Source organism: Vipera ursinii, assembly GCF_947247035.1.
Source record: "Vipera ursinii genome assembly, chromosome: 7".
NCBI classification, from domain to species: Eukaryota; Metazoa; Chordata; class Lepidosauria; order Squamata; family Viperidae; genus Vipera; species Vipera ursinii.
The window spans coordinates 75,346,852-75,361,713 of record NC_139521.1 but is presented as its reverse complement, the minus strand read 5'-3'; the positions used below and the strand labels follow the sequence as shown (position 1 = coordinate 75,361,713).

The window sequence follows — 14,862 nt, the reverse complement described above, 5'->3', positions numbered from 1 at the left end:
AAATTTCCACCTTGCTGATCCTCAACCCCTCTGGCCAAAAGCTAAGACTTGTTCACACGTCCTGCTTATCCCTGCAAGACATGCTCTGCTAACGGTGCGCTGAAAACATGTCACAGGTTTTTCTGGCAGCCAGCCAGGTCTGGCAATTTTAACATGCGTGGACTGGCAACTTACACGCACCCCCACACACACAAAAACACCCACACACCCGTTGGACAGCAGTAGCACCTCGTTAGGAGCAGCTAGATCTGTGCTGAAGGCAAGGCAAGGAAGAAGAGGGTCTTTGGTGCTCTCTGAGGCTTCCTTGCAGACCTTTCGTGACCCAGCTAGGTAACATCATCAGTGCCGAGAAGGGAGGAGGGGGAGGAGGGGGAGAAGGAGGAGGAAGAGGAGGAGGAGGAGGAGGAGGCTGACTGTGGGGTCCTTGGTGTTTTCTGAGCACGGCTGTTTTCTTGCAGACATTTCATGACCCAACTAGGTAATATCATCAGTGCTAAAAGGGACGTGGTTATGCAGAGTGGAGGGAAGAGAGGGAGGACTTTGGGATCCTTGGTGCCCTCTGAGCTGGGTGGTTTCCTTGCAGACGTTTCATGACCCAACTACGTAACATCATCAGTGCTAGAAGGGAGGAGGAGGAGGAGGAGGTGGAGATGACTGTGGGGTCCTTGCTGCTCTCTGAGCTTGGTGGTTTCCTGGCAGACCTTTCATGACATCATGAAACATCAGCCCTAGTGCAAACACCCATCCTACTCTTTTGGGGGGCCCTCCCTCCTTCCACAAGGACTTCCATAGGTCAGTCTTGGGTCCTCCATCCCTGCACCCCAAAAGGAGAGAAGGCAGCTTCCTGACCCCCCCACCCCCACCCCAAGGCCCACCACACCCAAGGATGATGAGGACTACCCCCCCCGGGCAAGCAGCACAAATCGAATAGAGGAAAAATGCACATTTTTCTTTTATTTCCGGGTACAAGTTGTCAGAATACAGATACATACAGAAAAGAACAGGTGAGAAACACCCCCCCCAAACTATGACCAACACGAGTATAAACCTTGACAGTCTTTGACGGCTCTCCTGGCCACAAAGGACTTTTTATTTTCCCCTATGCATTGGTTTATTGCAGAGATAAGTCTATCTGCAAACCAGGTTTTCTGCTGGTCTGTCCCGTTACTCTGCCTCTGGGAATGTGGGCTAAACACGACCGGGGAAAGACGTAAAACGTGGGAACAGGGCGAAGGCTCGTCTTCTCAACTGCCGTTTGCCACCCAGACCCTACTTGAAGCATTCACCCCGATTTCTTGGATCCAAGGTAGGACGGGGAAAGAGGCTGGCCCTATTCACACAACCTCTCTAACCAGGTTAGTGACACACTCCGCAAACTCTGCAGGCTCTCGGTTGGCTGCAACTTGGGTCCTTGATTGTGAGAACTCAATCGTGGTGGGTTCCAAGCACTTGGCAAAGCCCCCAAAGTCAGGATCTGGATTAATCCGGTTGTGTGAATACAGTTACGTTGAGACTGCAGCCCTGGTTAGTTGTTGACCGATGCAATCATGAGATCAATTTTAGTTAATATGGATGCAGCACCCTTAAAAAAAATGGAGGAGGGGGTCCCGTGTTGTCGGGAGGCCTCGTTTTATGTTGTGGTTGAGCAGATTTATAAACCACTTTGCTCTAAGAAACTCCACAGAGTCTACGAAATAGGAGTAGTAATTTTGACTCGGTTTCCGTTATGTCTTAAGAGCTGAATCTGATTCCCACCCCCCCCCTCCCAAGGAATCAGGGCAGATTTAACTTGTGATTCTTCATCAAACTTGGAACGATGTAAGGCTGGGGGTAATCCAACTTTGGCAAATATAAGACTTGTGGACTTCGACTCCCAGAATTCCACTGGCAAAAAATTCTGGGGAATTCTGGGAGTTGAAGTCCACAAGTCTGAAAAGTTGCCCTAAAGGAGTATTAAAAAAGCCAGAAGCAGTGCATTTCTCCCCCCCCTCCCCAAATGTGTAAAGCAGCCCTATTTTCTTGGTTAAAAATAAAGCAAGTTGCAAATCTGAAAAAAAAGGTTCATAAGGATAAAATAAAATAATGATTTATTTAATTCATTTATTGGATGTATATTCTGCCTATATGCTTTATTATGACTTTATAGGTATCCCTTTATAATTCACTCCAGGCAGTGAGCATGCCTAGTATATTTTCTTCTTCCTCTTTTCCCCATAACAACAACCCTGTGAGGTGGGTTGTGTTGAAAGAGAATGACTGGTCCAAAGTCACCCAGCTGGCTTTCATGCCTAAGGCGGGACTAGAATTCACCCTCTCCTGGTTTCTAGCCTGGCGCCTTAACCTTTGCTTTACAAAGGGAAATTCAGGAGCAAAAGCAAGAAAAATTTGACCAAAAAAGCACAATCTAATAAAAAAAACATCTTAAGATCAAGCAGTACCATATTTGTATCGTTTCTACCATTTATTTTAAAAAGACAATTTAATTTCCACGAATGATTAAAAAAAATAAGAGGCGAAGTGAGTTTTGAAAAATAAATACATCTAAGGCAGGGGTCTTCAAACTTGGCCCTTTTAGGACTTGTGGACTTCAACTCCCAGAATTCCTCAGCCAGGCATGCTGGCTGAGGAATTCTGGGAGTTGAAGTCCACTCATCTTACAATCTCTATCAGGGGTCTTCCAACTTGGCCCTTTTAGGACTTGTGGACTTCAACTCCCAGAATTCCTCAGCCAGGCACCCTGGCTGAGGAATTCTGGGAGTTGAAGTCCACTCCTCTTAAAGTCTACATCAGGGGTCTTCCAACTTGGCCCTTTTAGGACTTGTAGACTTCAACTCCCAGAATTCCTCAGCCAGGCATGGCGAATTTTTTTTTTAAAAAAAAAAATGTAAAACACTGCATTTTCCCACTCTCTTTCCTAACCGACCTACAATTTGAGGATACGGGTGAATCCTTAATTCACGACCACAGTTGAGCCCAAATTTTCTGTCGCTAAGCAAAATGGTTGTTAAGTGAGTTTTGCCTCATTTTACGACCTTCCTCGCCACGGTCCTTAAGTGAATCGCTGCATTTAAGTTAGCCACACGGTTGTTAAGTGAATCGGGGCTGCCCCCATTGACTTTGCTTGTCAGAAGGTTGCAAAAGGAGATCACGTCTCTCTCTCTCTCACACACACACACACACACACACCAGGATACAAAGAGAAACTGGTGCAAAATACAAAAAGCAAAAAAAAGGGGTGGGGTGGGGGCTTCGATTGCAGTTTTATCTACCATCTTGAACTTTTTTTATACTCCCCGCCCCCCCCCCCCCACACACACTTGGAGACCCCTCCCAAGGCCTAACTGGTGGATTCCTTTTTAAAAGGTGATCAATTTTTTCCTGCCCAAGAAGGACGGGGTGGGTGGGTGGGTTGGACTAGAAGACCTCCAAGGTCCCTTCCATCTCTGTCATTCTATTCCATTCTAATTTGGCAAAATGCACAAAACTATAAAACCCAGATGGGTTTCTTTTAATATCCCAGCGGGCAAAAAGAATTGTATTATCGGTCAATTTAAAACGTGTGTACAGTAGAGAGAGAGAGAGAGACCGATTCTGTTTTTAATCGGTCTGAAGCTTGCCGCGTTAAAGAGATGTATTGTTCACAGGATCGGTGATTGCGAATGATAACCCATTAAGGAAACGTTGGGATTTTATTTTTTTTTGCGCAAACTTTGAAAGGAAAGAGTGGACGAGCGTGATTTCTCGGTGAATAAAACTGCTGATCCAAAGTTTTAGCTGAGCCCAGGTTATCATTAAGAATGTCAATACGTAAAGCCTTTGGATTTTATTCATTCAATTAGAGTGGTACGCTAGTTAAAAAAAACATACAAAAAAACCCCCCAGAATATTTGGTACTTTGGATGTTTACCTTTGGATAAGGAAAAAAAAAATCCAATAGTAGAAGCGAAGGGTAATGTAGTTATTCCATTAGTGTTACATTTGCTCCAAGTTGAGGCTTGCTTTTTTAGTTATCCCGGGGAGGGGTAATTTTTATTTATTGGTTAGGCTTGTTCCAAAGTCATTCTGATCTGGGTTTTTTTTTTATTTTAAGGGAGACATTCCTCAATCTCGTGCGTTGCAGTGCAGAAGATGGGATGGAGTTGTGAAATGCTACAATCTTCTTTCTAAAGCGGTCTCCATCTTGTTTATTCCCGGCTTGGACTGGACCCTGATGAAGAATTTCCCATGGTTTTTGTTCAAGACAACGGGATGGCTTAGGGGGCGAGGAAGTGGACGTACACGTACGGGAGGTTTTTAAAAAGAGACTTGCGGGGTCTGTTGCTTGAGCTGGGGGTTGGACTAGACGACCTCCGAGGTCCCTCCCAGCTCTATTCTGATGGACTGATTGAATTGCAGGAAAGATATTTTATAGCAGAGTTTTTCAGCCTTGGCCATTTTAAAACGATGTTTGTTTTTTTCCCCCCAAGCTTGGTCACTTGAAGATATGTAGACTTCAACTCCCAGAATTCCCCGCCCCCAGCCTGGCTGGGGAATTCTGGGAGTTACAAGCCCACAAAGAGCTTCAGAGAAAGTCTTCTGTTTTGCTGTGGAAGAACACCCGCCATAACACAGATGGCGAAGGAAGGCGAATAGAAGCAGTCTTCCATTTACAACAGTTCATTGAGTGACCGTTCAAAGTTACGACGGCGCTGGAAAAGGGGACTTTGGGGCGTTTTTCACTTTTACGATCGTTACAGCATCCCCGTGGTCACGTGGTCAGAATTCAGCCGCTTGGCAACCGACGCGTGTTTATGACGATCGCGGCAAACCCCGGGGTCACGTGTTCCCCTTTTGCGACCTTCTGACAAGCAACATCTATGGGGAAGCCAGATTCACTTAACGGCCGTGTTCCTAACTTCACGACTGCAGTGATTCGCTTAACAACGATGGAAAGAAAGGCCGTGAAATGGGGGGCAAAACTCACTTTAACGACGGTCTTGCTTAGCGACTGAAATTTTGGGCTCAGTGGTCGTAACTCGAGGATGACCTGTACTGTACGTAAAATTAGGCAGACTCTTAACAGCCCTAATCCACGTCTGATCATATGATCTTATCTGCTTTTTAATTTTTTTTAATTATGTTTTTTATGTTTAATGTTTTTATTTGTGATGCTGGTCTGGGACCGAAATAAATGGAAACTGAGCAGGGGGTTGGACTAGATGACCTTCAAGGTGCCTTCCAACTTTATTATTATTATTATTATTATTATTATTAAAAAATTGATGGATGGCAAACCTTTTGCAAGTGTGTGTGGTGCCATCCTGGAGACACAATAGAGGCCTCTAAAGTAGGATTTTGTGCGCTGGTGTCATGGCAAAGTGGGACTGCTGTCACCCGGCCCCATTTTGCTGTGGACACCTCCCTTCCCCCCCCACCTCAAATTCACACGGAGCTCTTGAATGCCGCAAAAACAAGGAGCCAGATTCGTACCAAACAACGCAAAATGAGTTTTTCAGGCTTAGCCGAGGGAGCTCTTTACGTCGTGTACTGAGCATCGAATTGTCTTAGTTGCAGAGGTAGGCGACCTTGGCTCTTTTATGACTACTGGACTACAACTCCCAGAATTCCTGAGTCTGACTCAGGAATTCTGGGAGTTGTAGTCCACTAGTCACAAAAGAGCCAAGATTGCCTACCCCTGATTTCTAGCGAAAGACAGTGCGGCGGCCATTTTGCTTCACTTGAACCCATAGGCCATTTTGTTTCATTTGAATCCATCGGTAACAGTCAACCTTACCCCGGCCCCCTCGGATTGCGAGGATACCACACAATACCACCACAATTGCTGTGTCTGACACATCTCTGAGGCACGTTTTGATTTCCCCCCCTTTTTTTTGAAGGACGTCGCCCTCGGCACGCGCAGACGTGCAGCAGAGTCCTGGAACAATTTCCTGGAGATGGAGAAAGACACCCCCACCTTACCTCAACCATACAACCTCATCCCCCCCCTCGGTTCCAAAGGCCGAATAACTCCAAGCTAGAATAATTATGGTCAGAATGTGGTGGTGGGGTGTCATGACGGCTATCAATCATTGCTGTGAATAGCAGCTGAGTGACACTTCCCAGCAGGATTGAACGCCACCGTTGTGTCGCTCCATCGGTGCTTCTGGGCCTCCTGGTGAGGTCGGGGTGGTGTGTGTGAGCAGGGGCTGTGAATCAGCAGGGATCAATCGGTTGCCACAGATGGAACATCTGTTCTCGTTGAATCGTTTAGTCTCGGCTCAACGCACTGCCCTTCTCTGGGAAGACCACTCAAGCTGAACGGCCTGGTGATTTTTTTTTGTCGAGAAACACAACTCTTGCTCTGAAACCCATGTTGCTGTCAACCAAGGTTGGCTCGACCGTGATGGCTTCGCTTTTGAAGCCCCAACATTTCAGAAAATGGGTGGAGACTTAGGTGTGAGGTGTCTATCTCCTGGAGACCTATGGTGAGATGTCCATCCCACACCCTCTTTTGAGAGGTTTCACCCACACTGTCTTGTCCCACCATTCTGAGAAGGGATTGAGGAGAGGAGATGTGTCCGGGAAGAGACACACCACACACGACAACCCCGTAGGAGAATTTTCAGTTCCTATACCAAGCTGTCATGGTGAAGAACCACAAATGAACCCAACTGATGCATTGCCCATGAGAAGGGTGGACAATTTCCATCTGTAGCAAAGGCCCACCGGGTCCCACCAAGAGCCACGTTTCAAAAGATGGTCCCTAGTTTCTGATTCTCACTAGATCGCTCTAGTGGAAGGTCCTCCCTTAGATACTCAAGGGTGGCTGAGCCTCGCTCGACTTAAATTAAAACCACTCAACCTTTAACGAAAAACCAGGGGGCTGTGTAGAGTTTGGATACCACACCTTGATGTGGGGAGGGAGCAATCTTACCACGCCAAGCGTGGAGAACGTGGATCCCAATCTGGTTTCAGAAGGTTTTTTTTCCCCAGAAGACAGCCAGATCTTCTCCTTCTCAAGTGAGACTGCTTCACTGCACCCCAAAAAAAGGAGAGTCGGCTTTGACTCATTGGTCAAAGATGAAGAAAAGACGCTTGTGTGGATTGGTTCCTGTTTGTGACTTCAGCACACGTACGGGATTTCTTGGAGATGGTTCAGTGTGGACTCTTCCCCTGGATGGCCCACACTTGCTCACTTGAAAGACATTCACAGACCAGCTCGAGGGGCGAGGATTTCTTTCCTCTCCTCTTGCTACAAAGTCGATGTGGAGGAAGATGGCGGTGGGTGGGACCACCCCTCCTGGAGTCCCACATTGGAAAATCGAAGACCGAGCAAGCCCCACGGTGGGCGGTCTTGCGCAAGGCTTCCGTCTGGCTCACATGGCCATCAGGAGGACAGTACTGGTGGCTGTGGAGCTCCACACCATCATCCAGAGGTCAAGGGTCAATGTCAGGGCAGAGTCAGACGCTCCGGGCCCAAGGTGGGACGCATCGCGCAACGGCTTCTCTTCTGCAGGCACCTAGAAGAACAAGCAGAGCGACGGTGAGCGTGAGGAGATGGGACTCGCCGGTTCCCAGTGGGGCGTGGGGTGGAAGGAGGAAGCAAAGATCAAGGAGACAGAGATGGAACCTCTGACCGACAGGAAGGAAGTTCAGAAGAAGTGTTAGAAAGTAGGGCCGAATTACAAGGGTTCTGTTAGTGACCGTCCGAAGTTATGACAGCCCTGCAAAAAGTGACTCCGTGCCGATTTTTACCCTCATGACCGTTGCAGCTTCCCTGGGGTCACGTGTGGAGTAGAACGGAACAGAACAGAATTGAATAGAGGACAGACAGAACAGTACAGCGTAAACTAGAACAGAACAGAACAGAACAGAAAGGATAGGATAGGATAGGAAAGAGATAGATAGTAGATAGATAGATAGATAGATAGATAGATAGATAGATAGATAGATAGATAGATAGATACTGTAGATAGATAGATGATGGATGGAAGGATACGATAGGAAAGATAGATAGATAGATAGATGATAGATAGATAGATAGATAGATAGATAGATAGATAGATAGATAGATAGATAGATAGATAGATGATGGATGGAAGGATAGGAAAGAGATAGATAGATAGATAGATAGATAGATAGATAGATAGATAGATAGATAGATAGATAGATATAGATAGATATTGGTAGATGATAGATGATAGATAGATAGAGATAGATAGATGATGGATGGAAGGATACGATAGGAAAGAAATAGATAGATAGATAGATAGATAGATAGATAGATAGATAGATAGATAGATAGATAGATAGATAGATAGATAGATAGATGGATAGATGGATGGATGGATGGATGGATGGATGGATGGATAGATAGATAGATAGATAGATAGATAGATAGATAGATAGATAGATAGATAGATAGATAGATAGATAGATAGAAGGGTATGGTGGGGTAGGGTAGGATAGGACAGGAGATTAGACTAGACTAGACTAGATTAGACTGGAATAAGACAGGATAGGACAGGACAGGATAGAGTAGAATAGATGAAGGGTCTTCAAACTTGGCCCTTTTAGGACTTGTGGACTTCAACTCCCAGAATTCCTCAGCCAGTAGTTTCTCCCACTCTTGAAAAGCAGGCAAGGAGCGAGCTCCAACATCTCTCTCTCTCTCTCTCTCTCTCTCTCTCTCTCTCTCTCTCTCTCTCTCTCTCTCTCTCTCTCTCTCATTCTTCAGAAACAGGACAAGGTGCCCGTGTGCTGCAGAAGAGCTGAACACCGGAGAATTTGGATTTAATTCTCAGCATTTAACATTAAACTGGATGCCACCCGGAGCCCAACTCTAAGGTAGATGGGTGGTTAAGAAGTGTGAGATATAAATAAGTTGAAACAACTTTGAGACTGTTCGTAAGGAAGCGGGGTGTGTGTGTCGTGGTCGAGGGCGGGGGCCCTGAGATCTGCTCTGCGACCCCTTTTATCTTAAATTTTTAGCTTCATGCCTCAGTTTTATACAAATAATCAGGGCTTTTTTTTTCTCATAGAACGCTCAGAACGGAGTTCCGGCACCTTTTTTGGGATGGAACCTTGTAGGGTAGGCAAGGCGGGTTGTATGACATGTGTGAGTTCCGGCACCTTTTTCTTTTACAAAAAAGCACTGCAAATATTTATTTATTTATTTTATTTTATTTTATTTATATACCGCCCTTCTCCCGAAGGACTCTCTCCTAATAATATTGTGGGGGGGTTTTAAAAATTAATTCATTGTTATTTTTTTTTACCCTAGAGATACAGTTTGGAGCGGTAAGAAGAGGGAGAATAAAATTCCGTATTATTCTTTTGGCTTTGACTTGTGCGTTCGGTTCTCCCCTGCCCCCCTCCCCCTTTGAACGGTTTGTTCAGGGCTTTTCGTTGCAACGAATAATTAACTTGGACCCGACCATCACTGGAGAGAAATAAAAGGCGTAAACCGTATGTTTATTTTTTTTTTCATCCCCGTTCGTTTTTTTTGTTTCGCGCTTTCTTTTGTAAGTTGTTGTTGTTTGGGTTCTGGGTAACTTTTACCGTATTGAAAAAAAAATGCTAATAACGTTCTAATAAAAATGTATTTAAAAGAAAAAGATTTTTTTAAAAAAAAAAAAAGGAAAAAGCAGCTTTGGAGAAAGCAGAGCTCGGAAGCTTTTTCCCCGCAGCAAGAGAAGCGCGAGAGATCAAACTGACGTTTGATCGAAAGGGAATAAATAAATAAATAAATAAATAAATAAATAAATAAATAAATAAGGGGGGGGAGATTTCTGGAGCTGCAGTTTAGGGACACCATAAAAGAGCAGCTCCTCTCAGCAGCCGGGAGAGGGGGAATGCACAAAGGGGAAACTAAAGGGCTATCTTTGTACACTGGACACAGGCCAAGACAGACCAGGAGCCAAAACGAGCCAAAAGTTGCTGTCCAGCACTACCATACCTGAGCTGCAATACTATGGTCTGTCCCTAGAGGACAGCAGAGGGTAAAAGGTGCTTTCTCTTTGCTGCCACCCAGAGGTCATTAGAATAGGACAGGACAGAATAGGGTAAGAATAGAATAGAATATTGAGAATGGAATGGAAATTTAGAATCGAAGAGAAGAGAAGAGAAGAGAAGAGAAGAGAAGAGAAGAGAAGAGAAGAGAAGAGAAGAGAAGAGACCTTGGAGGTCTTCTAGTCCATCCCCCTGCTCAAGCAGGAGAACCTGTACCGTCTCAGACAAATGACTTTCCAGTCTCCTCTTAAAATCCTCCAAGGATGGAGCGCCCACGATTTCTGGTGGCAAGCTGTTCCACTGGTTGATCGTCCTCACTGTTAGGAAGTTTCTCCTTAATTCCAGGTTGCTTCTCTCCTGGATCAGCTTCCAACCGTTGTTTCTCGTCCTTCCCTCTGGTGCTTTCGAGAATAGTTTGGCCCCCTTCTTCTTTGGGGCAGCCCCTCAGATACTGAAGGCTGCTATCATGTCTCCCCTATTTCTTCTTTTCTTTAGACTGGCCAAGCCCAAGTCCACTAAGTGTAAGACTTTGCTTTTCTCCACTTTTCCTTCCTTCCTTCCTTCCTTCCTTCCTTCCTTCCTTCCTTCCTTCCTTCCTTCCTTCCTTCCTTCTTTCTTTCTTTCTTTTTCTCCTGCCCTCTTCTCATTTTTTCCTTCCTTCCTTCCTTCCTTCCTTCCTTCCTTCCTTCCTTCCTTCCTTCCTTCCTTCTTCTTTCTTTCTTTCTTTCTTTCTTTCTTTCTTTCTTTCTTTCTTTCTTTCTTTCTTTTTCTTTCTCCTGCCCTCTTCTCATTTTTTTTCCTTCCTTCCTTCCTTCCTTCCTTCCTTCCTTCCTTCCTTCCTTCCTTCCTTCCTTCCTTCCTTCCCTCCCTCCCTCCTTCCTTCCTTCTATCCTCCCAACATTTTGAGGGACACACCAAGATAAGAAAGAAAGGTACGACCAAGAAAACTGACTCTGGCTGATTTTGCCTTTTTTGCTTATTCTCCCACATCCAAATTATAGACTGCAGCCTTCAGCTCTGATGCTATTGACTGTATAACAATCCATTTTCTTGTCCAGGCTGCTTTTATTACAGGGTATTATTTTTCTTTAAAAAAAAAAGAGAGAAAGAAAGAAAGAAAGCTGGAGGATCCATGTTCTTTAACGCCGGGTGCTCGAATGCTCTGATGTTTTCAATTTTATTTGTTGGGATGCTGCCCATGGGAAAGACGCCCTGACGTTTATGTGGCTTTTCACAAGCAGCTTTTGATGGGGATTAGAAAGCAATCAGGAGGAAATTGAGGTTGATTACAAGGGATATAATCAGGTTCGCCAAAAAAAGAAATCCACTGGCTAGGAAGTAGCTTGTTACGGAGGAGGAGGGGAGCAGAAGACAATGGCCGGAGGGCCTCGCTTCTCCCAAGGGCAGGAAAAGAGCGCCCGGAGGCTTCCGGAGATGCAGAAAACCTGCGAGACAGGGGGACGCTTTGAAGCTGAGAATATCAACCTACCTTGATGGTAGGTAGGTAGATAGGTTGGTAGGTAGATGGTAGATAGATAGATGGATGGATGATTGATAGACAGATAAGACAGGCAGAGCTAGCTAGCTAGATGATAGATGAAGATAGATGATAGGTAAGATAAACATAAGATAGATGATAGATAGACAAATAAGACATACAGAGCTAGCTAGCTAGATGATAGATAAAGATAGATGAGATGATAGATAAGATAGACATAAGATAGATAGATAGATGATAGACAGATAAGATAGACAGATCTAGATAGATTTAATTTAATTTAATTTATTGAATTTATATACCGCCCTTTCCCGAAGGACTCAGGGCGGTTTACAGGGTATAATTTTTAAAATTATAGATAGATAGATGATAGATAGATAGATGAGATGAGATGATAGATAAGATAGACATAGATAAGATAGATAGATGATAGATAGACAGATAAGATAGACAGTTAGGTAGATAGATGATAGATAAAGATAGATAGATGAGATGATAGATGATAGACATAAGATAGACAGAGCTAGCTAGCTAGATGATAGATAAAGATAGATGAGATATGATAGATAAGATAGAGATAGATAAGATAGATCAGGGGTCTTCAAACTTGGCCCTTTTATGACTTGTGGACTTCAACTCCCAGAATTCCTTGTCCAGGTACACTGGCTGAGGAATTCTGGGAGTTGAAGTCCACAAGTCATAAAAGGGCCAAGTTTGAAGACCCCTGAGATAGATAGATGATAGATGATAGATAAGATAGACAGAGCTAGCTAGCTAGATATGTAGATAGATAGATGATAGATAAGATAGATAGATAGATAGATAGATAGATAGATAGATAGATAGATAGATAGATAGATAGATATGGATGGATAGAAATAGATGAGAGACAATAGACAGATGATAGCTAAACATAAGATAGAAGAGAAAGAGATAGAAAGATTGATAGACGAAAGAAAGAAGAAATAGATAACGATCGATAATAGAAGAGCTAAGAAGAAAGGTAGATAGATGATAGATATATAGAAAGAGTGGACAGCACACCAACAAAGTCACTGTCTTCAGCGTTGTAGTAATTTCAAACGGTCACTAAAGTAATAGTTATAAGTCGAGGACTTCCTGTGTTAAACTCTTACCCTTTTCTTGGAAAGCTGGTCAAAGACCGTAAGAAAGAGACTTTGATTTTGACACGAAGCCGGGCTGTTCTCTTCCGCTTGCACGTTCAAGGACCAGATTTCATGTGGCCTGCTCAGCACTGGATCATGCCTCCCCGTGGCTGGGCTCACACAACCCCCCCCCAACCAATGCACCCCCTCCATGACCCGTCCAACCCACACGTGTTGCGTTCCCACAACCAAACCGCAAACCCAGGCTCGACAAAACGGAGCCTTGGGTACAAATGCAGCCCAAAGATCTGAAAGAATCCGGTGGGTCGGTCACCGAGCGGGCCCAAGTCCTTTGGCCTACCTTGGTGGGTTCCAACTGTTCCGGAATGTTCTCCTGGTGGGTGGCCTCCACTTTATCGGTGTTCCTCTCCTGCTTTCTCATCTGGGTGGTGGGTGAGGTGGACGGACTGGAGGCAGCGCTCAAATAGGTCCCGTTGCCGAAGGCCTGGATGGCATTTTCTGAAGGGAAGGAAAAAAAGGGGGTTGTGAGAGCCACACAACCACCACACACCCCCAGCTGAAATCCGTTGTGCATCCAGTTTGTGGTCACCACGTTGCAAGAAAGATGCCGAGACTTTGGAAAGAGTGCCGAGAAGAGTAAGTAAGAAGATCTGGAGACTAAAATATACGAAGGACGGTCGCAAGATTTGGGAATGGCCAGTCTAGTGAAAAGAAGGACTGGGGGGGGGAGACACGATAGCAGCATTCCAGTATTTGGGGGGGCTGCCACAAAGTAGAGGAGGGGGGGTCGACTTATTTTCCAGAGCTCCTGAAGGCAGGATAAGAAACAATGCATGGAAACAAATCAAGGAGAGAAACAACTTAGAACTAAGGAGAAACTTCCTAATGGTGAGGACAATTAACCAGTGGAACACCTGGCCACCAGATGTTGTGGGTGCTCCATCACTGGAGGCTTTTAAGAAGAGACTGGACAGCCACTGGTCTGAGATGGTACAGGGTTTCCTTGCCTGAGCAGGGGGTTGGACTAGAAGACCTCTAAGGTCCCTTCCAACTCTTATTTTGAATTGGAATCCTCCCACATGGAAAGTTAGCATATCTGGGAAATGGGCTACTGCTTCTGCTAGATAGAGAGACCAGTTAGATAAGAAGCTAGATAAGGAGGCCAATTTCCACATAGTATATAGCAGGGGGGTCTTCCAACTTGGCCCTTTGATGACTTGTGGACTTCAACTCCCAGAATTCCTCAGCCAGGCACATAAAAGGGCCAGGTTTGAAGACCCCCTGGTATATAGGATAACAGAATTGGAAGGGACCTTGAAGGTCCTCTAGTCCAACTCCCTGCTCTGGCTGGAGCCACTGTAGTCTTTCAGACAAATGGCTGTCCATTTCTTGAAAATTTCCACCGATGAAACATCCAGATCTGGTGGCAATCTGTCCCGCTGGTTAATTGTTCTCACCGTCAGGAAATCCCTCCTTAGTTCTACATTGGGTCTCTTCTCGATTTCAGGTAGTCCTTGACTTACGACCACAATAGAGGCCGAAATTTATACTGCTAATCAAGTCAGTCGTTGAGTGAGCTTCGCCCCATTTTGTAACCTTTCCCACCACCGTCGTTAAGCGGATTGCCGCAGCTGTTAAGTTAGCTGCACGGTTGCTAAGTGGACCTGGCTTCTCCCACTGACTTTGCTTGACAGGAGGTCGCAAGAGCGGATCATGTGACCCCCGGGACACTGCAAACCATCATAAAGATGAAGCAGTGGCCAAGCTTCTGAATTTGGATCATGTGACCACGGGGATGCTGCCAGGGTCGTAAGTGTGAAAAACCATCCTAGGTCGCTTTTTCCCCAGTGCCATTGTCACTTCTGAATGGTCACTAAATGAGCTGCTGTAAATCAAGGACCAGTTGCAGTTCCCATCCCTCGCTTAGGGAACAGCTGCTCAAAAGGGGACAACCAGCCTGTCTGGGTGGCAAAGTGTCACTCACACACACACAGACACACAAACACAAACACCCGAAGATGCTGAGACTAGCCTGCTGTCCTTCGGGCTTCAATCCCATCACCTTGCCTTGAGGCTGGATCGTTTGGTACCCTCGATGGGCTTTGATGGATGGAGACGTATTCCCATGTGGGATGAGGCTGTCGTCCCCCCCCACCCCCACCCCCACCTCACAAAGCTCCCTTCTTTCATCCTCAAGGAGACACCAGAGATTTGTGGCAGCACACACACGCCTGCCTCTTTCCCAAG

General features: G+C 45.4%; 2 protein-coding genes across 2 annotated transcripts in view; one reads left to right on the top strand and one right to left on the bottom strand.

Moving 5' to 3' along the window:
* Positions 1-6,017, top strand: part of ALMS1 (ALMS1 centrosome and basal body associated protein) — a gene marked incomplete at both ends in the record, with an annotated part of 23,256 nt that extends 17,239 nt beyond the window's left edge. The window contains 2 exons of the mRNA XM_083367080.1: positions 1,385-1,524; positions 5,877-6,017. Coding sequence (XP_083223206.1) covers positions 1,385-1,524; positions 5,877-6,017 — 281 coding nt within the window. The remainder of the gene's footprint in view (positions 1-1,384; positions 1,525-5,876) is intronic.
* Positions 6,018-7,355: 1,338 nt separating this feature from the next.
* The window catches only part of LOC310643047 (GDNF family receptor alpha-4-like), a gene marked incomplete at both ends in the record, with an annotated part of 106,296 nt that continues 98,789 nt past the window's right edge, over positions 7,356-14,862 (bottom strand). The window contains 2 exons of the mRNA XM_083367079.1: positions 7,356-7,499; positions 12,956-13,113. Of these exons, the coding sequence (XP_083223205.1) occupies positions 7,356-7,499; positions 12,956-13,113 (302 nt within the window). The remainder of the gene's footprint in view (positions 7,500-12,955; positions 13,114-14,862) is intronic.